The sequence below is a fragment of the Ipomoea nil genome, unplaced genomic scaffold, assembly GCF_001879475.1.
Source record: "Ipomoea nil cultivar Tokyo-kokei standard unplaced genomic scaffold, Asagao_1.1 scaffold3321, whole genome shotgun sequence".
Lineage (NCBI taxonomy): Eukaryota > Viridiplantae > Streptophyta > Magnoliopsida > Solanales > Convolvulaceae > Ipomoea > Ipomoea nil.
In genome coordinates, this window is record NW_017619749.1 from 788,088 (window position 1) to 814,096 (window position 26,009).

Here is a 26,009-nt window from a genome sequence, read left to right on the forward strand (position 1 = left end):
ATACAATTTGGTGGGAATAGGAATGAGAAGGTGTTTGGGTATTTGTGGATGGTAATGTGATTATTACATTGAGAAAGAGAATTGTGCTTTTTACTCCATAGGAAGCCCATCTTTGCCACGCCGATCGGCCGGCCGGCGGGGATGCAAGCTGTACTCTAGGCTTAGCCCCTACTCTACACAAAGCGTTTTCATTAAAACACCCATAGAGCTTAGGGTTGTAGAAATTTAAGTTGGTGGTAGCCATGTGATCTTGGAGCCACTATCACCCCTTTTATTAATGCCCATCATCATTTTATAACCTAATGTTCACCTAATGTTCTCTCATCTTTTACTTGATCATGCACATGTACTTCTCTTCGCCGAATAATTTTTCTTTCACCTAATTAGTTGACTTGGTAATCATAAGGTTTTAAGTTTGACTCCTTGTCAGGATTCTATCTATTGACTTTCTTGATTTGAGCCAATCAGATATTTAATTAAATTTTTAATTTTTTTTTAAATTTGAGCGAATAGGATATTTAACTAGATTTTTATTTAGTGTACTCTTAATGTGAATGTCAAAATGATAAAAGGTTGTGAGGTCCCATGGCTACATGTCAACCTCATGGGGAGCAATTCTGCATAGGAGATTTAGTCCTATTATATATAATTATACAAGTTGTTAGCAGTCATTATATAATTTTATATACACATTGTAAATTAATTGTGTGGTAATTATTGTTTGGAGAAAATATTATTTTGAAAGTTAAGCACATGGAGAGCAGTAGGACCCTCTTGATTTGAAGTGGACCCACCATCTGATGACTAGGATATGACGGGGACCATGCTTTGTCCCAAACTCTTCCTAGCTTTTTAAATTTTACTTTTCTTTCTTAATTCTTCCTAGATCCTACAATTCTACTAATCCACTTGTTAATTAAATTTAAAAATAAAAAATAAAAACAGGAAATTAGATGGTTCCGTACGACGGAGACATGTGAATAAGATAAATTTTCATATTCCATTAAAACATAGTCTATGTAAAAACCCTAGTAATGTCGACATTAAAGGCTACAAAATCTGTATAAAAATTCTGTGTCATATTATAGGAGGATCATATCCATAATCCATCCATCTATCATCTTCCACCCACAATTGCGTTGCCTTCTCTTCTCTTCTCTTGTCTTGTAGCTTCCACAGTTTTTAGTCTTTAAATCTCATTGAATTCTATGTGATGGGTGACATGCATCTTTTAACCCCAAAAAAATTAAAAATTATTATTTGCTCTCTATTGCTAAATCCCAGCACAACATTGCACTCTATTCAACCCTATGTATGCTTCCTCATTGGTTTAAGTTGATGCTGAAATTTCAACTACTTATTGTAATGCATTAGTTAATGAGGGTTTGGATATATGGGTATATATAGTACTCCGTATTTGGGTTTTGATACAACCTAAAGTGGTATTAGAATGTTTTTCTATGTCACTTTCTTGATTTGAATCGATCAGTTATAGACAATGTAGGTTAGTTTGTAGGTTGAGAAAGTATATGAACAGATACTACAATGTAATAGGGCCAGTAACATTCAAAAAAATAAAAAATAAAAATAAAAAAGGTTGGTTTGATATCTTTGTGACCCTTAGTTCAGTAGAGGATTACAAGTGATTTCATCAAATTTGCACATTTGAATAGCTATTGTAGACGTTCTAATAAATCAAATAATATTTTTTGTCGAGTTAAAAAAAAAAAAAAAAAAAAAAAAAAAAGAAAGAGAAGAAAACAGAGAGTGCAATAGCAAGAACAATATATTTCATCATTTTTACCATATTGTTATACACATTTCCGTTGAACATAAACTTACTGAGCATGCAAATAACTACCATAATACAATAAATAAAAAACTAATTCATGAACCTCATTCTCATCCACTCACATATATCCCTTATTGTATTCAATTTACATATAATAAAATCATTATATAAACAATTACCCGTAATATAATATATATGATCGAAGCTATAATGTTCAAACTATAGGAATTTTTTATTGCTCTACGGTATTATACTATATGGCATATGCTTTACCAAATATTTATATAGTAAAACGAGTATAATTTTATCAAACATCAAATATAAAATATAATTTTATATGATTTATTTATTTATTATTTTTGTATATCTCATGCAAAATTGTAACAGTAAAAATATAGTGTTAGGGATTAACAGTGAAGAGAGTCAACGCAGGATAAGGGTGTAAGCGCAGGGCTCGAGAATATTTACTGCATCCATTGGGACTCGAAAAACATCCCCTTTTCTTCTCTTCTCTCTTTTCTTTATTTGCTTTTCCATCATTTTTTTTTGTCCTAATTGATTTTTTTTTTTAAACAAATTTTATACTCCGTACAATTGGGAAAAAGGTCAAATAGGCTCTCGAACTTTAGTTTAAAAGTCATTAGGTCCTAAACTTTTTAAAGGTGCAATTACACATCAACAATTCATTTAAGTGCAATGAAGCCCAAAAACAAATTAATGACATGCTATCACAAGTCATTAGGGTTCAGGCCACATTCCGGCGAATTATCCGGCAAAAAAGAAAAAAAAAAAGTGACCGGCGAAATTTTCGACAAAAGAAGTGACCTGCGAAATCTTTGACAAATCTGGGTCGGTTGCTGGTCACATTTTTTTGTCAGAAAATTCGTCGGAAGGTGGCCTGAACCCTAATGACCTGTGATCGCAGGTCATTAACTTGTTTTTGGACTTCATTGCACCTAAATGAATTGTTGATGAGTGTAATTGCACATTTAAAAAGTTTAGGGGCCTAATTAACTTTTAAGCTAAAGTTCAAGGACCTATTTGACCATTTTCCCAATACAATTTTATTAAATACGATATTTTAGAATTTTCTTATGTACATCCATTATCATACAATATTATTAATTTTTTAAAATTTTTTATATAATGCAAATAGTGTTAAGGACAATAAGACAATTATGTAATTAATTATACATAATATTATTGACACCTGATATCTTACATGATTAAAAATAATATCTATGATTGTACATGATCTCATCAACATTATATTGACACCTAAAATACTTATGTGGGAAAATTTCTCGTATAATCCAATTATAAACCTAGAAATTTTGTGTATATCTATATATACATAATAGATGGAGAATAATAAAGTGATTTGCTAATGCTCTTCAAAAGCAGAGACATGCAATAAGGTCAAGATAAAATTGAGGTATTAATCATGCTTAGAGATCCACAACTTGTACTTATTAGTTGACATAATGGAGTGTAACGGCCGTGAAATTCAGCAAATACAAAGCCTAATTAATTACTACGTTTAAGAATGATTAAATTAAGATTTCGGACGACATACTTTCGAGATAAAGTACGAAAGATTTTTTGTCTTTTACCACATTTCATGTGAATGCTTCTCCCCCTTTTTTTTTTACTAGAGAAATTTACATTCATTGTTTAACAATTTATATGCGATAAATTTTATTATGTGTAATAATTTAAAAATTACACTTGAAAATAAGTAAAACATAAATTATAATTAGAAGATCTTATACAACGAATTAGACTAAAGTAATATTGATTAAAATTAAATTCGTAACTTTCAAATATAAGAATCACAATTCACTCACGGGAAATCTCAGAGGCTACAGACCTATATTTTTGTAGATGAACATGGTGTTGTCTGTTTGTCTGAGAATTACAGTATTAGACTATTGGGTAGAGTGTAATATGCAAGTATATGCATGCAGTCTTGGGATGAAGGTCTCTAGGTAAAATAAAGGGGGTCAAATAGTAATTAATGGATCCTCTTGGGCCCCTAAAAATCAAATTATCAGTATTATTCCGTATTATTTAATTTCAAGCATATCATTGTCTCACATTCATCAAAATAAAAGTAAAGATATATAGTAAAACGTGCATGAGAGAGGAATGCAACAATAAATTTTTATTTAAAAAAAAAAAACAAACAAAATGGATACCCCATCATTAAAATAAAAAAAAAATAAAAAAAAAAAAGCAACTCCATTCTGAGGTGTCGTCTAGATTTAGAGATTATAACATATTGATCTTGTTTGGTAAAATGATTGTTAGCTGATTGTGTTAATTAGAGGGTATAAATAGTTGATAATATTAGCTGATTGTAGAAAAGTGTTTAGTAAATTAGCTGTTAGCTGATAGCTGTTTGATATAATTTCTTTTCTCAAAAAACTAATTGAAAAAGTTGCTTGGAGTTGCTTTTGAATTTTAGCCTTTTGAATTGCAAAAAGCTAATTAACCAAATATTTATATTGATATTTTAACTAAATCAAACAATTAATAGTGGTCAAATAAGCTAAAATTGACCTATAAGATAATTTTTTACCAAACAGGACCATTGACATATAAGTTTAGTCGTGATACAATATATACTAACTAGTTAGTAAGAAGTGAACAGTAAACCAAATAACATAAAAAAATTCAATCATAAATATTAAAATCGAAATTTTTAGTGTAATACGCTTTAAAGTTTAATCTTTTAATACCAAATATGTAAAATGTTAGTACTAAATGTGGAAACTTGAAAAATTATGAAAATTGCAGATTTTAGTGTTCGAGTTTGTATAGTAAAATTGGTGATCATTACGAAAACGCCACGACATTTTTTTAATCTAATCTGGTGCGGCGTTCAATTTTTTCAGATGAAAGATTGTGATTGATTTTTAGTTTTCTCACAAGGACTTGTTCTCATATAATCTTCTATATATATATATATATATATATATATATATATATATATATATATATATATATATATATATATATATATGTTTCCTTAAATGAAAAATAGAGTTTAATCTCATCCATTCATTCAATCTATATCAAGGATCCAGAATGAAGATATCTTTAAAAAATATAGTGGTATTATGGTAATTTTGTCTAAGTAATTTTTTTTTTGTCTTTCAATGCATTTTTTTCCTTTTTGCAGAACACAGTGTTGTGCCTTCTAGAGTACACTGATGTGCCTTTCAGAGCACACTGATGTGTTTGCCAGTGAACATTGTTGAGCCTTCAAGAACACATTGTTGTGCCTTCAAAGTGCATATTATTTTGCTTTAGAATGCACATTGTTGTGACTTCGAAGTACATATTGTTTTGCCTTGGAGTGCACATTGTTGAACCTTCCAGAGCGCATTATTGTGTTTTCCAATTTATACGGAGTATAGACCCGTGTATTGATGTGTATACTGTATGTATGTGGAGTAAAGAATAATTGGAAGAATATTAGCCCAAAGAACTCTTTTATTCATTGTTGATCTTGAATGCTAGAGGGAAAGAGTGAGAGAGTCCAGTGGAGGAGAGGGAGAGGACCCCCTAAAATGAAGGGCTAAGGTCCTTTTTATAGGCCCAAGCGTGACAGGTTTGACTTTGACCCGTGGACCATGACCCAAACCGGTTCATCCCGACCCGACTACAAAACGAGAACACGGACGTGTAGGGAAGTCAAAATCGTGGTATATTCCCCTGTTCATCCCGACCAGACTACAAAACGAGAACACGGACGTGTAGGGAAGTCAAAATCGTGGTATATTCTCTATCACCAGTGTACACTATTGTGCCTTCTAGGAGACAATTTTGTGCGTTCCGAAAGCAAAGATAGTAGATCATATATGGTTTACTAGAGAAAATGACTTTGTGTAGATTAGAAGCGCTATTTTTTTATTTTTTATTTTTTGCTTTAGAGCTGTTGATCTAGAGTCTGGACAGATCAAAAGCTCATATTTCTCCTTACTTTCGCATCTGAGGCCTTCTTCACACTAAAACCTAAGCCTATGTTGTGTGAACTTGAGAACCTGTACACACCCTTAATGTTGCATCATCCAACGGCCGAAAACATGGTGCACCGAAAAAGTCAACCCATGACGTGGTGCACAACATGTGCGCATTCTATTTGTAGTACACTATGTGTGTACATTGTGTTATAAATGACATATATACCGTTCACTAATCTAGATAAAGGGTTCATATTGATTCTCAAGTTCACATGTTAATATTGATTCTCATATATATATATATATATATATATATATATATATATATATATATATATATGCGTGTTAGATACATTGTCGTGGCAATAAGATTAGTATTACAAGCTGGTAGGCCAGGCAAGTTGTGGTCCGGGTGCGATACGTATTTAAAAAACATATATTACGGAGTATATGTTATTATAATTAAGAAGATGTGATTAGGAATAATTAGGGGCACTAATTAGGGCGTCCTCACGTGCATGATTAAGACAAGACGATGCTTCTAATCATCAATAGAGATAAACCCGTGATTTAGACAGTGTTAGTGTGAATCCCACTTTCACCCCTAAAGCTGTTTGTGGGATTAAAGAATGGAGCTCCTTCAGTTTATGTCTTGTCAAACAGCTGCTTACCACACTTTTATTTCCCCCCTCAATTCATTTTTTTCAGATTATACATCCAACCCCATTTTGACCATTCTTTCTACATCTTATCCAATCTCACTCTCTTAATTATGTTTATTAGTTGGGTGTTATGTGCTTATATATGTTGTGTCAAGAATATTGAATCGGCTTTTGTGTATGAGTTGTCACTATTCCCTGACCCCCTTGTGTTTCTAGACCTTTTGACTATTGTGAAACTGATTTGAAATCCTGCTTTTATTTAATAACTTGTAGAAAATATAAACTGCACTAGGAAGATTTATGTGATGGGATGAGAATACAAAAACTCATATTGTATTCTCCGATCTTATATGACCTTAGATGTGCGCCTCTTGACCTGCTAGATCAATAAACCAGCCATACCTTAACAACCTAACAACCCGTGGAGCGTCCTCCTAGTTATTATATCATATTTGTAAATCGTCAAATCGGCAATTTTTTGTTTTAAAGCCACACTTGTATGAGACCGTCTTATAGATCTTAAATCGTGAGACGGGTCAGATCTATGGTAATTGCTTGTTACTTATGATAGAAATTATAATACTTATTACAGAAAATTTAATACTAATTTGAAATAAATAGATTGTTACTTATAATAGATATTGTAATATTTATATATAAAATTGTGATACTATTTCAGTTAAAATAATTATTATTAATGATATATATTGTAATATTTATAACTGAAAGTGTAATATAATACATAAAAGTATAATTCTGACATAAAATTGTGATAATATTTAGAGTAAAATCGATTGTTACTCATGATAAATGTTGTAATATTTATAACTCAAAATTTGATACTTATGCAGTACATTTAATTATCTACAACTTGATCTGCCTCACGGACAAGAATCTATGAAGAAGTATAACGTAAGTTTTTACCTATTTTTTTATTCTCAACGAGCCATGAGTTTCCATGTTAATTAGGCTCTGATAATTTGTTCATTGTCGGCGGAAAATAATAATAAATAAATAAAATTCAGAGGTTAAACAAACCTATATATGCTGCTGCTTATCCAAACAGGCTGTGAAAAAGATTAAAGAAACCAGCCAGTAATAGATCAATCATTAGATTCAACAAAAACATTACTTACATACATACATAAAATCCCTCAAAATCTTTCGCGAATGCCGTGGAAATTTTGGCACCATCTTCAACCTTTCAAAAGCACCTACCATTATTTCTTTTCTTCTTTTCTTTAATTTTAATTTCTTCCCTCCATCGCTTTCAAAGCTCGCTTGAAAGGCTCAAGAATCTTTCACAGTTCAAGAAAATGACGTTCTTCAACTCAGTTAATCTTGATTAGTGCGTCCCAGAACATCCTTAATCCGTATACAATGATTTAATTAGTTCCTTAACTACGTATATATACGACATGAAAACTGAGTTTTCTCTGCGCTGTTTGGGTAGCTGGAAACCGACCAAATATTATGTGTATCTTATGATTTGTTCCCCAAGAATCTGTGGCATTAATGGAAGTATGCATTGCATTGATTGGCAGCCACTATACTACATAGTATACACAATAAATGTATGTATAGGTTTTGGTATTTTCTTAGGAGCATCCATCGATCGACCTTCGTTATCTCCCATTCATCTGTTGCTGTCAAGGGGTTGACCTAAGAAATGTAGACATCATTTTCTTTGTGGTAATTGAAAGGTTGGGAAAAGGGAGCTGAGGGATTATATATATATGGTGATATAAAGTTATGTGTTTTAAGAAATTGACGGTGAGATTTAAAGATACACAATGAAAATTTATATGTTGATAACTATTTCTAGAAAAAGATGTCACACTGATTGCCATTTTAGTCTATCTTCGATGATATTGGTATGTGACTAATTTATTATTTGCTATTGACTCTATAACATTGTAGTATTTGTTCAAATATATTTTCTCAACGCCTCCATCACTGGCTCGATCTCATGACCTCTCACAAAAGAAAGGTCACTACATGCCATCTAAGTACAATGTGATTGAATTAGCTGCATTTATTCATGCTAAAATTTTGAAAGTAGGCCAAAGGAATGGATAGCGGTTTTGTTTTTGAAGTATACTTTTTATCTATCAATTTTAATAGAGAAAAATGTCAAATAAGCTCTCAAACTATACACAAATATACAATTATGCTCCTAAGTTGATGATTTAATTACATTTTCGTATAAAGTTGGATGACCTATTTGATCATTTTTTTCATTATTACTATTGTCATTTTTTCAACCCTTATTTGTGTACAAAGTAACTTTTTTCAACTCTCAATTAGCAGCAAAATAGTTTTTCTTTTTAACCCTAACAGCATTAATGGATGAAATAAGTCACTTTACAAGCAATTAGGAGACAAAAGTGACAATAGACTTAATTAATGTATAAAAAATGTTATTTTTTTATAATTTAAAAACAAAAGGTGTCATTTTCTATCATAATAAAATTTTACAATAAAAAAAAAAATAATCTAAAAATAGATCTTTTAAAATAAACAGTTTCTTAACCAGCCTAGACAATTCAATGATGCACTAATGACAGTTGCGTAAAATGATTAATAATTATAAAAAAATTATAACACCTATTCATACAAAAATTAATTATTATGAATAAAAAATGGTGATGTTTTTATATTTGGATATATATATATATATATATATATATATATATATATATATATATATATATATATATATATATATATTATTTCAAAACAAATTTTCTTATCGAAGTAGCTATATAAGTAGTACATACATTGTCAATATGTTAAACAAGTCTCATTTTTTCCTTTGTTTCTTATTAAAAAAAAAAAAAATCTTTTTGGATACCTGTGTAATGTCTTGTCTATATTTTCATTAGATTAGATTAGATTATCATTGATACTAGAAAAAAATTAAGAACAAAAATCGAAGTAGTATAAGTCAAAGATAAAATGATTACCCAAAGAATTAGAGTGGAATACGAGGCGTTTTGCGCAAATTAAAATATATACAACCTCCCCACTATAAAGGCATCCATTTGTTTATACACTAGTGATTTTTTTATACACAATATATTCAATTTAATTCATGGGAAAAAAGAAACATAAATATTTTATTAAAAACACTTTTTTCCTAAGTTTAAAAAAAAAATCAGCTAAATTGATCAGACAATTAACTTGATAATAACAAAAATAACACTAATCTCAATTATTTGTATGATGATGATTTTTTTTGTTCAGGGTGTTTTCACTTTTTTTTTTATCTTAGTTATCGGGTGATAATTCTTTTTTACATTAGTCTTGTTGTTAGGTTTAAAAAAATTATTTCGTAAATAATTAGAGGATAGAAAAATTATAGAGGATAAGATGTGATGATATTATTATTGATGGATTTTTTTTCTTTTTAATAATTCAAATAGAAAAGTTGTCCTCAAATTGGAAGTCATGAATTCGAATTTTGATGGAGACAATATTGTCCCTTTGTACTTCAATAAAATTAAAAAGATATATATGAATAGATATTATATTATAACAGAATTAATAGTATTAAAAAAAAAAAAAAACAGAAAACTTGTCATTTTCTCTAAGTATATATACACATAATTTTTACTATTAAAATTTACCTTGTTAGTAAATTTCGGAAAAAGGGTTACAGGCGCGGCATGGTCACAGTCACTATGTTGACGTCTGTTGATTGGTCCGTGATGGGAAAACAGCTGAAATTGGTGTAAGTTAGTGTTACCACATTTGGTTGATTTCTTGGTTTCATTGAAAAATAGTGAGAAAAATTGAATAATAAAATACTAAAATTGGGAGGGGTAGGGGTGGGGGTAAGGGGGGAGGAGTCTTAATTATGGGGGAACGGTCAATAAAAAGTAGAGCGTGTTTTCCGGTGCAAGGACGAATAAGCAAAAGCTGATGCTCCGCCACGTGGACGCTTTCTGGCCGTGCGATAACCATGCAAGGGCGGAGATTCCATCCTAGTTGATGAGATTTTTATCGCCAACTGCAAGAGAACTGTAGAAGAGTGGAAAGATTTTCTGCACAAGAACCCAGTCCTCTGTTGCAGACAAAGTATAGTTAGTACTGCTTAGTAGTGACATGTGAGAGAAAGAGAGAGATAGAGATAGAGAGAGAAAGTCATATGATGTTGTGAAATGTATAGAGAGAGAGAGAAAGGGAAGATCAGATGCAGAGAGATTTGTGGTACTGTTTGTATATGTGTTGTTTAATGTTGGGGGGGTTGGTTGTCTTAAATTGAGGTTTGGTTGCAGTGTCCATGGCGGCGTTGCAGAGCCGTGACTTTAATGCACACCATCAATCCACGAAACGAGAGAAATTCAGGTCTTAAAGAAGCTAAAGAAGCAACCCCATCATCATCTTTTCTCCTGTTTAAACTTTACCCTAATCAAAATCTGCAGAAACTACTCATCCAAAAAACTGATCTTTTTTATATATCTACTTGGGTGTGGTGTGGGGTGGCTAGATAGATATAGAATATAGATACAAACACGTATATATATATATATATATAGATATAGTGTCTGGGGGGGCTGGGTAGGGGGAAGGGGAGGGGGGTTGAGGATATGGTGTCAAAATTGAGGGTAAATATAGGTTGTCGTAGGAGTAGAAAATTATGTCTGGGTTTTTCAGCTTAGGAGGAGGGCCAGCTGGGGGGAACAAAGACCAGGAACAAGACGAAGACCAAAACCTAGGAGCTACCAACAACAATAGTAGCTTGTATCTGTTCAAGAATGAGGAGATCTACAACAAGGGTTTCGAGCTATGGCAGCAGTACTATCAAATGCATCAAAACCGGGCGCATCACGTGCAACACCACCACCAACAACCTCATCTCGTCGATTTCTCAGTAGGCGTAGGCGGCGGCGGCGGCGGCCAGCCTAACAACCACCCCGCCGGAGGAGGTGGTGGGAGCAGTAGTAGCAGCGGGAATCTGGTGGGGGATGATCAGAACCAATCCGGCGGCGGCGGGTATTCCTTCAGATCATCTTCTTCCGGTTTTAGGGTGATGCGGCCGAGCGGCGGGACAAGCGGAAGCGGCGGCGGCGGCGGCGCTGGGCTGAACTGCCAGGACTGTGGAAACCAAGCCAAGAAAGATTGCACACACATGAGGTGCAGAACTTGCTGTAAGAGCAGAGGCTTTCAGTGCCAGACGCACGTGAAGAGCACGTGGGTTCCCGCCGCCAAACGCCGCGAGCGACAGCAACACCTCGCCTCCCTCCAGCAACAGCAACAGCAGCAGCAGAATCTCAGCCTCAGAGGCGGAAGCGCCGCCGCCGACAACCCCAAACGCCTACGAGAGAGCCCTTCTTCTCTCGTTTGTACTCGTCTACCCACCACCTCGTCAGGTAACATCAATTCCACTGCTTAGCTCACAATAAAAACAACAACAATTCTAATCAATCAATTCCCCCCACGAATAATGTCACAAAACTTATAAATCAAGAAATGCTCCCACGAATGATGAGAGAGAGAGAGAGGGGGGGAATGAAGAAGAAGATGATAGAGAGAGAGAGGAGGATGAATTGAACGTGTACCAGATAATAGTGTACTAACAAACATATAACGTGATCATAATTCCTTGCGTGTTGTGTGGTTTGGAAAGAAGACCAACAACCATCATGTTCTTTTCCCCACTTCTACTATTTCTCAGTAAACCTGACGCAAAAGTCTTGGGGCTCCCAGAAAATGATGTCTTTCTGTATTTTCAAGAATGTTTTTTTTTTTCGTCGCATTTGAGGAAAAATATGAAACAACCTTATTTAACTTTTGTTGGACGTGTGGACTAGGGTTAGAAGTGGGGACGCATTATCCAGCCGAGGTGAATTCTCCGGCGGTGTTTCGCTGCGTAAAAGTGAGCGCAATGGATGACGAGGTGGACCAGTATGCCTACCAGACGGCGGTCAGCATCGGGGGCCACGTTTTCAAGGGAATTCTGTACGATCAAGGGCCGGAGAGCCGCTACAACTCCTCCTCCGTTGCCGGCGAGGGCTCCTCCTCCCAGCCGCTCAATCTCATCTCCGGCGCCACCGCTACCCACCACCAAGCGCCGATCACAATGCTCGACCCCTCGCTGTACCCCACTCCACTCAATCTAATCATGGCTGGTACGCAATTCTTTCCACCACCCAGACCTTAAGCTCAAACCTAAGTATTCTCTCTGATTTCTCTCCACTCTCACCACCACCGGCTGAGTACGGCAACGCCGGCGAACCCTTGGGGTTTCCACGGCGGATTAAGTGTAGATTAATGAATTTCCTTTGCCATTTCATTTCCCCATCTTTTTTTTTTTTTTTTTTTTTTTTTGACATCCTTTGAATATTGGAACTAGAAAACGGAAACCATTTGTATGAATGAATCTAGAGACAAGTGATGATGGATGGCTGGTTGGGATGTCTGAATGAATATTAATTGTTCTTCTTTTGATTGAATCATGTCTGTCAAATGAATGCATGCTGCAGTTGCTGCAGCAGCCGCCCAGAATCAACTGATACATTATTACATAACTCTCATATCAAAAGACTTATTTTAACAGATTAAAATGCATTAATTATGTGACTTAATATCATAAACTGTGGGATTATATGCTTTCGTATTTTATGGCAGCAGACATGTGGATATGGCTGAGTGTTTCGATTCAACCTAGTATATTTTCTGTGTTTGTACGTTCTTCCTAGGTTTTTCTATTTTCTGGGTGTTTGGCAATTTGCTTTCTGCTAGATTTTTGAACTCGATGCTACTTTTTCCCAGTTTACCCGTTTGCTTGCTGGATCATATCAGATCACCACTGCTGCATTATTTTTTTTTTCTTTTAATTTTAAAGAAAGAAGAAAATTGAGAATATTATTTTATTGTGTGCTAGTTTCAAGATTCTGATGATTTCCTTGCTCTCTTTTCTATGCCGATTTGAGGTGGAGATTTAAAAAATATATATATATATTGTAAAGAAAGAGAGATAAGAATGCATGCAATGACAGATGATTCCAGTCCCCTAATTCATAGTGTAAGAACTTTCTCCCATTGCTCCAAATGTAATAGTCAATTGAGTAAAGTATGATCAGAGTTTGATTCTTGCTTATAGTACTTTTTTGGTTGGGTTTATTACATATATTTTTTAGTTTTTTTTTTTTCGTAATTTGCAGATTATTATTGAAAAGTAAGGGTTCTTTTTTCTTTCGTTTTTTTTTTTTTTTTTTTTTTTTGTAAGAATAAAATTGTTGGGAAATCAATGATTGAAATTATTTGGTTGAAAAACATAGAGGTTTGCCTTAGCTTCCTCCTAGATAACAAGCTAAGGGGGAGAAGTAATGATTGATGCTAGGGCTTGTGCAACATTGCAAAGGATAGTGTGTATATCATCAATGCATTTGAATTTATTACCCTATTTTGTACCTTTAAATCAATGCATTTGAATTTAGGGTGTACCAAGCTTTTATTATCATTTTGGTTTTATAAAAATCTACATATAGGGGTTTTAGTCAACCCGTATTATTGGCAAGTGATTTAGTTCTCTTAATATCTCACCTTGTATCAACTATGTATACATTTTGATTAACGATGTTTGAGTAAAATTATTTACATTTTAATTTTTCGTAACATTTAGTTTATTATTCTTAGTATATGAAATTCATATATATTTATAAGTTATATATGAGAGAACATTTAAAAATTCAAAAAATGTTAGTACATTAATTAATACTGTAATATTTTATTAGGATAGTTTCATACCATTTCTATGAGAGAATTTAGATATAAAATATTATATATGGAACATTAACATTTGGCATCATTAAGTTAATCTTATCTTACAAGATATGGATACTAAAAGATATAAATGAATGACAAATAATATTTAATTGTTTAAATATTCATGTTAATTGTAGATTGTTTATATTGACAATAATAATAATAATAATAATAATAATAATAAATTTCTTTTTAAGATAAATTATATATTGTTAACAATGTATCATGCTTACAATAACGTGTTATAACTTGGTAAATTAAAATATATAATTAAATAGTAGCTAATTACATACCAATCACTATTGTTTGTCATGAAAATTTACAAGATCGATATGAATTCTATGTTGTGTAATAAGAACTTTAATTTGTATTAATTTTGAGTTTGAAATGGATGCCATCCCTGCAGAAAAGTGGGTGTACATTAATATAAGTATACACAAGGAATGTGATTTTTACCTAAACTTTTAAAGTTTGATTTACGTGTCAGTCACTATCGTCTGTCATGAAAATTCGATCCACTTGGATTGAGTGAGAACGAATTGAATACGATTTATATTGGATGCAAAATTACCATGCATAATGATCTATAGGACTATATATACATCCTGCTACTCTCATTAATTTTCTTGGAATTATTATTATATGCATGTGATGCTTATCAAAAACAGATTTAAAATCTAAAGGTTGATGTTGTTGAGGCAGTATACGATATGGCATATTGAGAGGTGCCTTAGGGCCTAGCCTTCTTGATTTGGTATGTTATGTTAGGACTTAGGAGGAACAGAAAACCAACGAAGAGCCTTTCAATCCCCCTCTATTGGATATTTCAATTCGTGCCCATAACGCGTACGGACCTTTTTTTTTCTTTTTTTTTTTTAAAAAAAAATTATTTATTGCAAATAACTTTGTGATTTAGTAGTACGGAGTGAGTCTTTCAAATGGAAAGTCATGATTATTTTTTTTTTTTTTTAAAAAGAGGGTTTAAACATATTTTGGCTCTGTTTGGTAAATGGCTATTAGCTATTGGCTGATTGAGTTAATTAGAGGGTATAATAGTTGATAACATTAGATTGTAGGGAGGTGTTTGGTAAATTAGCTGTTAGTTGTTTGGCATAATTTCTTTTCTCAAAAAGCTAATTGAAAATGCTGCTTTGAATAACTTTTTAAATTTTAACATTTTAGAGTTGATTTTTTAACTAAGTCAAACAATTAATAGTGGTCAAATAAGCCAAAATTGACTGATAAGCTAATATTTTACCAAGGCTTTGTGAAAGGACTTCCATTTTATTATGAGTGGCATGAGATGACTAACTTGTATGTCGGGATGTATCAGATTATTTGCCAAGACAACTTGAATTTGTCGAGACTAAAAAGAGTTTGTTGATCAGACAAGAATTAAATCTGTGACCTTTTACCAGGACTATTTGGTCTAGTGGTATCCGGGTTGGATTTCCATTTGGAAGGTTGTGAGTTCAAGCCTCAGTGGAGGTGTAATAGAGCTAGTAACATTCAAAAAAAAAAAAATCTGTGACCTTTTAATATTAAAATAATACTCTATTCACTCGATCTCCTCTCCCGAAACTTGAACCACATGTATTTTTCCTTATGTCTCTTGCAACCTTTTTCATCCTTAGCCCCTTTTTTCGTAGGTATCTTCACGTGGGTTTGGATAGTGCGTTGGCAACGACATTTAAGCACCCTCGTATGACGACTTAGCTTCCTGCTTTTTCTGTGTCGCATTCAACTATCAAAGGACTTGCTGATGATCCAATTATCTGTTGAATCATCCCGAGAATAATTGGAAAAAAAAAATATTTTCTTTATTAACGTTGTTAGTGATATTATTATATCCGTAATTCCGTAAAGGTATATGTTATAGTGGTTGTCGGTGTCGAATAGTTATGTGAGTCGTACTAGTTAATTGAATGGAACGTTTGTAGGGATGGATTTGTATTCTTGTGTCATTAATGTTGAAATAAATAGTCCATAAAAGAAATATGGGGTAGAAGAGTATAGAGAATATAGGTTTTATGATTTACTCGGGATTGGGGGAAAGGACAAGTCGTATTCAATGTATTTATGCTTAATAACTTAAAACATAATGAACATACGAGAAACAAATGTTGTTCAACTACTACCTACCATTTCAAGATGGTGAAGAGTGTTTTATTTTAAGTTCGATTTTCCTACCTATTGATTTTTATTACAGTATGAGTCTAACAATTATGCATATGTCTAATGTTGGTTTTAGGATTTTTGGGTCCAAGAAGGTCTAACACAACCGTAGTTGGTGGATTCACGGGTAAAATAAAGTTACTATAAGGGAGAAATGACTATTAATACTCTTTGTATTTCACTTGTACTCTCTGGCGACTTTCTGCTGGAAAAACTTGCCTTTACATTCTCCAAGAGGGCCCTTTTATAGGTAGCCACCCTTTGCTAATTTAAATAGGGGTATTAAAGCGACATAATGGCGCCTATTAAGGCTAAGGGCTGTTGTGTTGCTGTTACTAGGCCTCCCCAACGGTCTTGTTGACTGTGCATTAAAGGCGGCCTTTTAATGGCAACAGACACCTGTTGGGCCGCCCCCTATCCATGCCCACCGTCCGCCCGCGCTGACTCCTTGGACTCGACTCCTTACTCGGTTGCGTCTTCCTCCAGGCCTGCCCATGGCCCATGATGTAGATTCTTGCCGTTCTTCCTTCGAGGCCTACCTCCGTAGGCCCAGTCTTTGGCCTATCTCTTCTTTCCCCTTAGGTCCTAGGGCCATTAAGTCCACACCCCATCACCTAATATAAAATAATTTATGTTTTTTTTTTTTTTTTTTTTTTTTGTCTTTTGTTGGCTATGGTCACCAGACGAATTTGACAAAAAATACCTTTTAAAGTAACTAATGGTACTACGACCTAGAGCAATCAAGGGCAGACCAATATAACTACTCGGTTAGTCAAGGAACAAGGTAATATAGAAAGTTAGCCGATTAAATTGAAGTACAAAGAAAGCTTATTGCCTTTGAATCTCTTGAGAATCGAACCCCAGTAGACCCTCACAAGCTCAATTTGAGGACCTGGTCCAGTAAAGACTCAATGACTCCTTAAGACTTAACAGATGATACTTGAGAGTGAAAAACATCAGATTTATTGATCGAGTAAGTCATGGTTGGAGATTGGAGAATAAACAGAACTGTTTTCTTTTCTTAATTTCTTTGATTTTCTCCAAAAGTTCATATGATGTTGGGCTTAGAAACCTCAGCCAACCCAAAAGAATGTAAAAGAGTTGGGCTACATAAGCACTGAAATGAAAACAGATCATATTAAAGCAAAAGACAGCTACATTCAAATGTTTAATTAAGCATTGTCTGCAGAAAGACAAATTGGAGTATGTTGTTTGGAATATGTTTAAATGCGCACAGGTTGCCTTCGATATTTACAGACAACAAATACAACCTTGTGAGACAAATCTTAACCGTTACTACTAGTGCTTAACAGTATTGGCAGCGGTGACAGTTGAGACCATGGAATCCACCCCACAGACATCACGCCCCCTGCAGATCTTGTAATATCCTTCCTCTCCCCAGTTTTCTCCCCACGAATTCTTGATGATCCAGTAAGGCTTGTTCTTGAGCCTAATCGGGGCGTACCCAGCTGAACCATACCCCACCAACAGCACTCCGTGATCCAAATTCTTGCTGCAAATGTATGGACAAGAAACTCCTCCTATGTATGTCTGCATGAAAACAGCATTGATTCCCACTGCAATTTAACAAGAAAATCAAGAATGACGTTAGATCATAAGCAAAAGGTTTCAGCTTTTGAGGTTTGGGTGGGTAAACAACTACCTGAAAGGGGACCGTGCTTAACAAGATTAGCAGCGATTTGATCTTCATCTAGAGAGACTACACTGAAGTTAGCAACAGACGCAACAACCTTGTTTTTGTCAAATTTGCAAGTCCCATCAGTCCCAGTATAAGGATAATCTGATTCGCGTTCAAGACCACCAGCCGTAAGTGCATACTCATATGCAGTGGTCATAAGCCCTCCGTTACAACCTGCATCACACGCATCACGTTCCTCGGGATCACACTGCAAATAACAGAAAGATTAGGCTGTTAAGACAGGAAATGGAGAAACAACTAAAACTGCAACAAACACCTCTTTTAACTAAAAAGCCATGATCATTATATGACTTGCTGTTTGACCTTATTCAAGCTTCTCCAATCTTGGATCTGCTAGACTAGTATGACTAAATTTTTGTAGTGCCATTAAATTCAATTCATCTGCCATAGACTGCTAATCTTTTTTTATGTTGAGTGCCGAGAGAAACCCGCAGTCCGGGTAAATCCCGCCTTGTGATCCTAGCTGACAAAGAACCACGAGGAAAATCATCCTAGGTTGCTCATGACTCAAACCAAGAAGGCCAATAGGCTGCTCCAACTAGGAGTCTAAACCTTGTGGTTACCAAGTAACACCTGACCAACTTGGTTGGAGTTCCACAGCTAATCCTGTCTTTATAACATGAACATCTAACCATAATCTATCAACTAAAACACTCAGAAAACTGTCCTTAAACTAGAGGCAACTAGTATGGCAAATGCATCCATAGAATTGGCAAAACTAACTCTCTGTACCAAAGATTTAGACTAAAATAACAAGGTATTCTGAAAGTTGTCTATGAACTTATACAGTATGAATATGAATCACAAGTAATAAGGGAGACAATACAATCAATTACTTTACAAATGCTATAAAAGAAAAAGCATAATACTCTGCATAAAAGAAGAACTAGTCCATATATGTCAATGAATGAAAAGTGAAGGCGAAAAAAGAACGAACCATATGATCGCAGTCGACGAGCTGCTGTTCACTGAGGCTGACTAGCTCTCCGGTAGCCAGAAAGTGAGCCCCTTCCAAAGCTCCGGTGGTACTAAAAGACCAGCACGATCCGCAAGAACCCTAAAAAGCTTCCTCGGAGTCAGAAAACACGTACATATGTATATGGGTTAAAAGAAACAGTACAGAAAGTTGAAAAAAGACCTGATTTTTGACGCCGGTGACGGCACCATGGTCGCGCCAGTCGAAGTCGGTGGGCAGATTGTCAGTTGGGAGGATCGGGGCTTTGTTAGCGTCGGCTGGGAGCCTGAGCTTGAGCTTCTTGGCGCGGCTCTTGTGGACCCCATGGAAGGTGCGGCGGAACTCCTTGGGAGTAAGATCGGAGAATTTCGTGACCCCGTGGACGGCGGAGGGGTCCAGGAGCTGGTGGCGCTTGGCGCGGCGCAAGTTAGCCTTAAACACCGAGAATCTGTAATCGTGCTCCTCCTCAGTATCGTAGCTCTTCCCGAACTTGCTCTTGAACAACGAGAAGTGGTGATCGGCGTTGAGCAGAGGATCGTCGTCGCCGTCTTCTTCCGACACAACCTGCCGGATCAAAGGGTCCTCGGCGGAGAAGTCTGCGCGTACAAACGACGCAGAGGCTAATCCAATGATCAGGAGAGAGAAGAGAAAAAACCGATCCATATTTTAGTGGGTAAAGTTCAATGGAGGTTGAAGAAACGGAGTGGGAGGAGTGAATATAAAGAGTGGCACTGTTTCCTTTCGGAGAATTTTATATTATCCACTTGGTCGTAGCGTATTTGGACACGTTTCCGATGATTATTGGTCATTTTTTATCTGCAACGAATGATGTTGCTTCTTTGAATAAGGTGAAGTTATGGGCTGAAAATGTAATTTAATCACTGTATAAAATATCCAAGGAAGTGGCATCATGAGTGACGTCTGATGTTAGGAAGTTGACAATAAAAGGGATCCATTATCCATCGATACAAACGTGACACCTTCCGTCCGAAAGAGACCGGCCTTATTCCTTACTATTATTACGGAGTATATTATTTTTTTGTGATGAGAGACATATTTAAATTCTGTTATGAAAATTATGTGTTACGAGTTTGATTAAGAGTGTATCAGTACAAATTAAATTTATGAGTTTTTTAACACAAAAATCATATTTCACATATTCAGTAATTCGTTTTAGTGCTGGCTGATTATTAAATTGAGTTCTACAAAGGAATTGATTACTAGTGAAAGAATTTTGTTATGGTATGTTTATTTTACTGGGGTTGGTTCAATATGAATTTAAATATATGAGCATTTGGACTTTTCATCATAAAAGTATTGTATAAGCAAAAATGTTAACATGTATTAAAATAAAAAGTTATCAGTGCTTTTATGTCTCTCATAATATTTTTGAAAACTTTAATTACAAACTAGAGTTGCTCTTCAATGACCAACAACCTTACCAAGACATGTCCAAGACAAGAAAAAGGTCTTTCTAGTTATATTTCTCCAATGATGATGACTCTTCTTTTGTTATGTGATCAAAGATACCATAGACTAATTATGTGTATAGTCTTCATCGTCTCTATCTAACAGGTACAATTTATTATAATCTTTTATTAAAATTTTAAGTGCTCAGATAGCACCCGGATTGGACTTTCAGTAAGTTGAGAAAATAGTTATGCTATGAACAGATACTACATTATAATGGAGTCAGTAGCATTGATCAAACGAGATTGACATTTTGTAGGCAATTTATATCCTACACCACGGCGCGCGTTGCAATATGCGCCCAGATGCAAAACGACGTTGTTTTAAATTTTTTTTTTTTTAAATTTCCCGCCCCAGTGAATGGCAGTAGTTTTTTCTTTAAAAAAAACCCGCTGTTCAAGAATGTACATAATGTTATACTAGAATACACATAATTGTATACATGAATGTACATAATTATATAACAAAATATACATAATATTTTTAAAAGATAATACACATAATCTAACATAATACATAATAAACATAAACTTTTAACATAATACACATCAACTATTAACATAATACACACAAATTTTCTGATTCGGATGTACATAATTGTATAAAAAGAATGTACATAATTGTATAAAAAATGTACATAACTGTATGAACCAATACACATAACTGTATGAACAAATACACATAATCCTAGCAACTTCCTACCGCGCCTCCCAAAACGACCTCAAAACAACGTCGTTTTGGGAGACGCGCGACGCACTGTGCTATGTGCGCCGTGGTGTAGGGTATAACGATTGCATTTTGTATGAACCAACACAGTATATATATAGACTAAATGGCAAAATTTAATTTCATTTACAAATACATTATTTCACTTGGACTTTGGCCCAATATAGAAGCATATGGCTACGTTACTTGAAGCCCAAACTTTTCGGATTTAAAAAAAAAAAAAAAAAAAGGGTTGCGTGCGCCAGAAATAACCGCCTCTTAGCGCAGTGGATAGTGTATACGAGCCCTAATCTGGCCCGGTCAGATCCAGTCCAATCCAGTCAAACGGCTTCAGACAACTTCACGACTGAAAGAGAAAAGGAAACGAAAAGTCACAGAAAGCACAATTCGAGGGAGAATCGGGAATGGAAGACGATCAAACCACAGCCGTGGACACGGCCAAGGCCGACAAATTTGTGTGGCTGATGAAATGTCCTCTACTAGTCTCCAGATCATGGCAGTCTCAAGCCACCGCCTCCTCATCAGACGCGCCGCCGGTAGCTAAAGTTGTCGTTTCTCTCGATCTTCTTCCCAAGGATCCGGACGAACCCGTTGATAATTCTCCCGAAGTAATCTTCTCAATCTCTCTTTAATACTTGCATATATCTACTTGCAAGTATTTGACTGTTTTAACTGTGCAATTTTCAGTTCTCGTTTTTATTTATTTGAGATACTGTGTTGTGTGCTGAGAAAACTTTTTAGTTGTAAATTAGACTAGTACTTTCCTTCTCCATATATTTATTGGGGTGAGAAGCTGTGTTAATTTACTTCATTGCTGTGTGTATTTATTATCAGTTTGCAATGGAAATGATTGGCAATGAAGGTGGGAACGCCCCAAAAAGTTACTGCTTGAATATGACCAATGACTTCGTCCCAATGTGTATATTCTCACAGTCAAGTCAAGGTGAGGAGTGTGGTTCATTAGTTTCTTTATCTAGGTATGGATGATTTTTATTTTAAGCTGGTAATCATAACTAGTTGAATGTTGTGTTATGCTCTTTTGCAGGAAAGGTTGCCACGGAAGGAAAAGTTGAGTATAAATTTGACATGAAGCCAGCCAATCGGAATATGGAAGAGTACAGAAAACTGTGTCGTGAAAGAACCAACAAATCAATGGTCAAGAACAGGCAAATTCAGGTAGAGTAGATCATGTCCTATTTCAGTAATTTTCTCTTACATTTGTGGCTTCAGCAACTGTCTCAGACTTTTTTTTTTTTGCATTTGATTTGCTTTCAACTAGGTCATTGATAATGATCGTGGAGTAAACATGAGGCCCATGCCTGGAATGTTTGGAGTGATTGCATCCACTTCTAAGGTACTTATAATTTCTTTCTATATGTTACCTGAATATTGTTAAATTTTTGCAGTTGGGGTTGGACCACTTAACACATCTGGAAAATACTATGTTGACTTTGATTTCCAACTTGTGTTGTTTCATGACTTCGCAAGTAAACCCTGTGGTAATTTTCAATTCTGGAATCATCATTAAAAAATTGTCTCAAAATAGTGTTTCCTATGAGTCTTTTTATACATAGAATGCTTACTATTGCTATCTATGAACCTGTGTAACCAAACAATGTTTGAATAGGGTGGAGAAATATATGCATTTTGTCTGTGTCCACAATAAACGACCTATGTGGTTGTGCTCCATGATCTCCTTCCAGTACATGTAAGCTTGTGTAATTAGGATAATGTATGGCCTCTTTAATTTAAATCTCTCTGCAGGAGAAGAAGAAGCCAGCTCCAGTTAAGGCTCCTGAAGTCAAAAGAACTAGGAGGGACCGTGGTGAACTGGAAGATATCATGTTTAAACTTTTTGAAAGACAACCTAATTGGACCTTGAAGAATCTAGTCCTAGAGACAGATCAACCTGCGGTATGTTTTCTTTCCAGTTGACAACTTCCTATTTTGTGATCATATAGCCAAATACTAAACTGTCTGCTGTCTTGTTGAGATGTGTTATAATCCCAGTTGCAATCCAAATAGTTGATTACTTGCCGGATGCTATGAGTAATTGCTGTTTTGAGTGTTAAATTTACTCTCTATTTTTTTTTTCTTTTTTTTTTTTGGAGCTCACATAATACAATCCCAGAAAGAACTGAATACTTGAATAGGGGGAAGGGATGGTTGGTGGGGTGGACAAAGAGAGATTATGTATCCTTTTAGTGTTGTTTCACTGTATCAAGCAATAACACTGGCTAATTGGTTTTTTAATTGGCATATAGCAATTTCTGAAGGAGATACTAAATGAGCTGTGTGTATACAATAAGAGGGGAGCAAACCAAGGTACTTACGAGCTAAAGCCTGAGTACAAGAAATCTGCAGAGGATGCAGGTGCTGAATAATAGCCTTCTTTCTCTGACTGTATATTAGACTTGCGAAGCAAGAATGAGTTGTTAATCATGAGTTCCAGATGATCAGAGGTATACTTTAGTTTTTCAAGAGTCAATTGTATTGCAGTGGTGGATATTGTTGTTTATCTTGGAAAAGAGGTAGAGGACCACGAATGTGCCCATATAATGACATACACTATAATTCATTCTCAGCTTTACCTTATATTGGAGTGTGATGAATCTATGTTTAGATTCATATTCTCTTGTTTCCATTTTTTAAAAATCCTGTCGTAATTGTTTTCTGTATTTATTATAGATTGTATGAATGTGTGTATTTAATTCTACATTTGTTTTTCAACTATGCTTGTCTTTAAAAAATATTTTATCACTATAACCCTGTACTTTTTGGCGGTTTATTATGTTTGAATGTAGTATAGAATGATGGAGTGTTACTCATTTTGAGATAAATTGGATCTTCTCTTTCTCTTGGTATGACTGGTAAGGGGTAAAGATAATATGAAATGGCTTATTAGGTTAAGTTTAAAATACATGCTAATTTACTACAATTGGGCTAGAAACTAAAGATGTGAGTTCTTGGTATTATTGGATGGTTGGAATTTGTGACATTTGCTACGTTTTGCAAAATACAGAAGTAGAAACAGATTATAACTTTCTTTTTAGGAGTGGGTAATCTTTTGTGATGGTACACAAATGAAATGTGGGGATTCAGTGTGGCATGGAGGGAGTATTTAATCTATGAAGCAGTCCCTACTCCTCTTAATTTGCCTTGGGCTTTGGGCTTATTTTCAGCCATAACAAACAGTGCCTACTCCTTTGAAATGGAAATTTAATGACGTTAGTATATTATTTCTTTGTATGAAGTAATTAGGCACTCACCTTATATTTGATCAGAAAAGTTTCATTGTTATAGACCAAGAAGATTGTTTATTATGTTTGGTATTGCTTCCATAAAGTCATGTGAGGCCAATTTGGCTCTCTAGGTTGACTGCAAATATGCTGCTTCATCAATGCAAGTATATGTTCTATCAAACAGTTATGTTTGGTATTTTTATTCACGTGTACTCATATATCTAAGGCCTACATAAAGGCTGATACTGTTGACTGTAATAATGCTTTCTGACAATACAAATATGCGCTCCATCAAACAGTTTTGTCTGGTATTGATTCTGTATAGTCATATATGTTAGGCCTATATAAAGGCCCTCTAGGGTTGTTAGTACTTAGTAATAATGCATTTCCATCATTACAAATGTGTTTTATCAAACCATGGACCATTTTACTTCTTATTCCAGAGCATTTGAATGACCAAAATGTAAAATGTGTCCCATTTTACTTTTTATTTAACACTGATGTCTGGGATTGGGTTAACAATGCTAAGAAGTGTATTGGGAATATTAGTATTATACTATTGTTCTTTATATATAATAGATATATACTAATTGTTTGGAGCTCCCCTGCTGGAATGCCAATCTTTTCTGCTCATGTACCATTCTTTATTATGAAGTAGATATTCAGTTTTGTGTGCTTTTGGGTGTTCTCTTTAAGGGTATGCATCAGTTCAGTTTCTGCTTTTTGAAATAGCCTAGTGAGTTGTGACAGAACTTGGTCATTTACCAACTTCAGATGCTGCTGAATGTGAGTATCGTTCCAAGTGTTATAACTTTAAGTAATTGCCTAAAATATGTTGCAATTTCTGCAAGTAACATTTTGAGTTAATCTAAATGTGGACCTTGTGATTTATTAAACTTACACTTAGAGGTAGATGTTAAGTGCTTATCTCCTTTGTGCTTTCCAACAACAGGTTGCAATTCTTGAACTTTGAGATTTATTATGTAATAAGAATTTGTGCTACTTCAGCTCTAGCATTCAATTGGAGGGGCTTATTAGGAGGGAGCATATATGTCATGTGTTGTTATGTTAGGCATGCTGCATTAGTGCAAATGCGTTGAACTAGATTTTTTAAAGTTTGCATGGCGTGTGCATTTCTCAGATGTTGGATATAATTTAATTGATAGGCATCTGTTCTATGAACTCACATAAAGCTTGATGTTCTTGAAATTCATGATGATGCAGCAGTGTTTTTCTTGAATAATTCCAACATGCGCATTTCCATGTTAGTGCAGCATTCATGTCAATCAAAGATATTGATTCCATGGATTGATTTTGCCATGAAATCATTAATTCTTATTTATACACCTTTGCTGGGATATTTTGGAAATAATGTCAGAATATTTGTGGATTAGCATGCTGCATTAACTTCTAATCTAAGATGATAAAATTATGAAAGCAATGTGACAACTACACTTGCGAGGATGTATTCGCCTAATAATGCTTCTATGAATGATTTCAGAATTGAAGAGAATGGTTGTGTCACA

The 26,009-nt window shown here is 34.7% G+C and overlaps 3 protein-coding genes across 4 annotated transcripts; 2 read left to right on the top strand and 1 right to left on the bottom strand.

Annotated features, from left to right (window-relative positions):
* The first annotated feature begins 10,973 nt into the window (after positions 1-10,973).
* LOC109169747 (protein SHI RELATED SEQUENCE 1-like) lies at positions 10,974-12,880 on the top strand. 2 transcript variants are annotated; one of them, XM_019318640.1, is made up of 3 exons: positions 10,974-11,797; positions 12,239-12,620; positions 12,662-12,880. In XM_019318640.1, the coding sequence occupies exons 1-2, from the start codon at positions 11,065-11,067 to the stop codon at positions 12,586-12,588; spliced, it is 1,083 nt and encodes a 360-aa protein (XP_019174185.1). In that variant the 5' UTR covers positions 10,974-11,064; the 3' UTR covers positions 12,589-12,620; positions 12,662-12,880. The 2 variants fall into 2 exon arrangements, with proteins under 2 accessions (XP_019174185.1, XP_019174184.1); XM_019318639.1 differs by having other exon boundaries at positions 12,239-12,599; positions 12,666-12,880.
* A 4,601-nt stretch (positions 12,881-17,481) lies between these two features.
* On the bottom strand, positions 17,482-19,767 carry LOC109170434 (cysteine proteinase 15A-like). The gene is made up of 4 exons (XM_019319558.1): positions 19,229-19,767; positions 19,028-19,147; positions 18,034-18,277; positions 17,482-17,947 (listed from the first exon to the last, which is right to left on the bottom strand). Exons 1-4 carry the CDS (start codon positions 19,706-19,708, stop codon positions 17,670-17,672), a joined length of 1,122 nt encoding a protein of 373 aa, XP_019175103.1. The 5' UTR covers positions 19,709-19,767; the 3' UTR covers positions 17,482-17,669.
* A 1,760-nt stretch (positions 19,768-21,527) lies between these two features.
* On the top strand, positions 21,528-23,896 carry LOC109170435 (general transcription factor IIF subunit 2-like). Its single transcript, XM_019319559.1, has 6 exons — positions 21,528-21,849; positions 22,076-22,184; positions 22,287-22,417; positions 22,521-22,595; positions 23,006-23,155; positions 23,506-23,896. Exons 1-6 carry the CDS (start codon positions 21,646-21,648, stop codon positions 23,623-23,625), a joined length of 789 nt encoding a protein of 262 aa, XP_019175104.1. The 5' UTR covers positions 21,528-21,645; the 3' UTR covers positions 23,626-23,896.
* Positions 23,897-26,009: the final 2,113 nt, after the last annotated feature.

Excerpts from the sequence above, each read along its gene's own strand:
- LOC109169747 (XM_019318640.1), top strand. The coding sequence starts at position 11,065 with ATGTCTGGGTTTTTCAGCTTAGGAGGAGGGCCAGCTGGGGGGAACAAA. Across the intron at positions 11,798-12,238 it reads TCTACCCACCACCTCGTCAG|GGTTAGAAGTGGGGACGCAT; the intron begins GTAACATCAATT and ends CGTGTGGACTAG.
- LOC109170434 (XM_019319558.1), bottom strand. The coding sequence starts at position 19,708 with ATGGATCGGTTTTTTCTCTTCTCTCTCCTGATCATTGGATTAGCCTCT. Across the intron at positions 18,278-19,027 it reads TCGTCGACTGCGATCATATG|TGTGATCCCGAGGAACGTGA; the intron begins GTTCGTTCTTTT and ends TGTTATTTGCAG. Across the intron at positions 17,948-18,033 it reads TAAGCACGGTCCCCTTTCAG|TGGGAATCAATGCTGTTTTC; the intron begins GTAGTTGTTTAC and ends GTTAAATTGCAG.
- LOC109170435 (XM_019319559.1), top strand. The coding sequence starts at position 21,646 with ATGGAAGACGATCAAACCACAGCCGTGGACACGGCCAAGGCCGACAAA. Across the intron at positions 21,850-22,075 it reads CCGTTGATAATTCTCCCGAA|TTTGCAATGGAAATGATTGG; the intron begins GTAATCTTCTCA and ends ATTTATTATCAG. Across the intron at positions 22,596-23,005 it reads TGATTGCATCCACTTCTAAG|GAGAAGAAGAAGCCAGCTCC; the intron begins GTACTTATAATT and ends ATCTCTCTGCAG.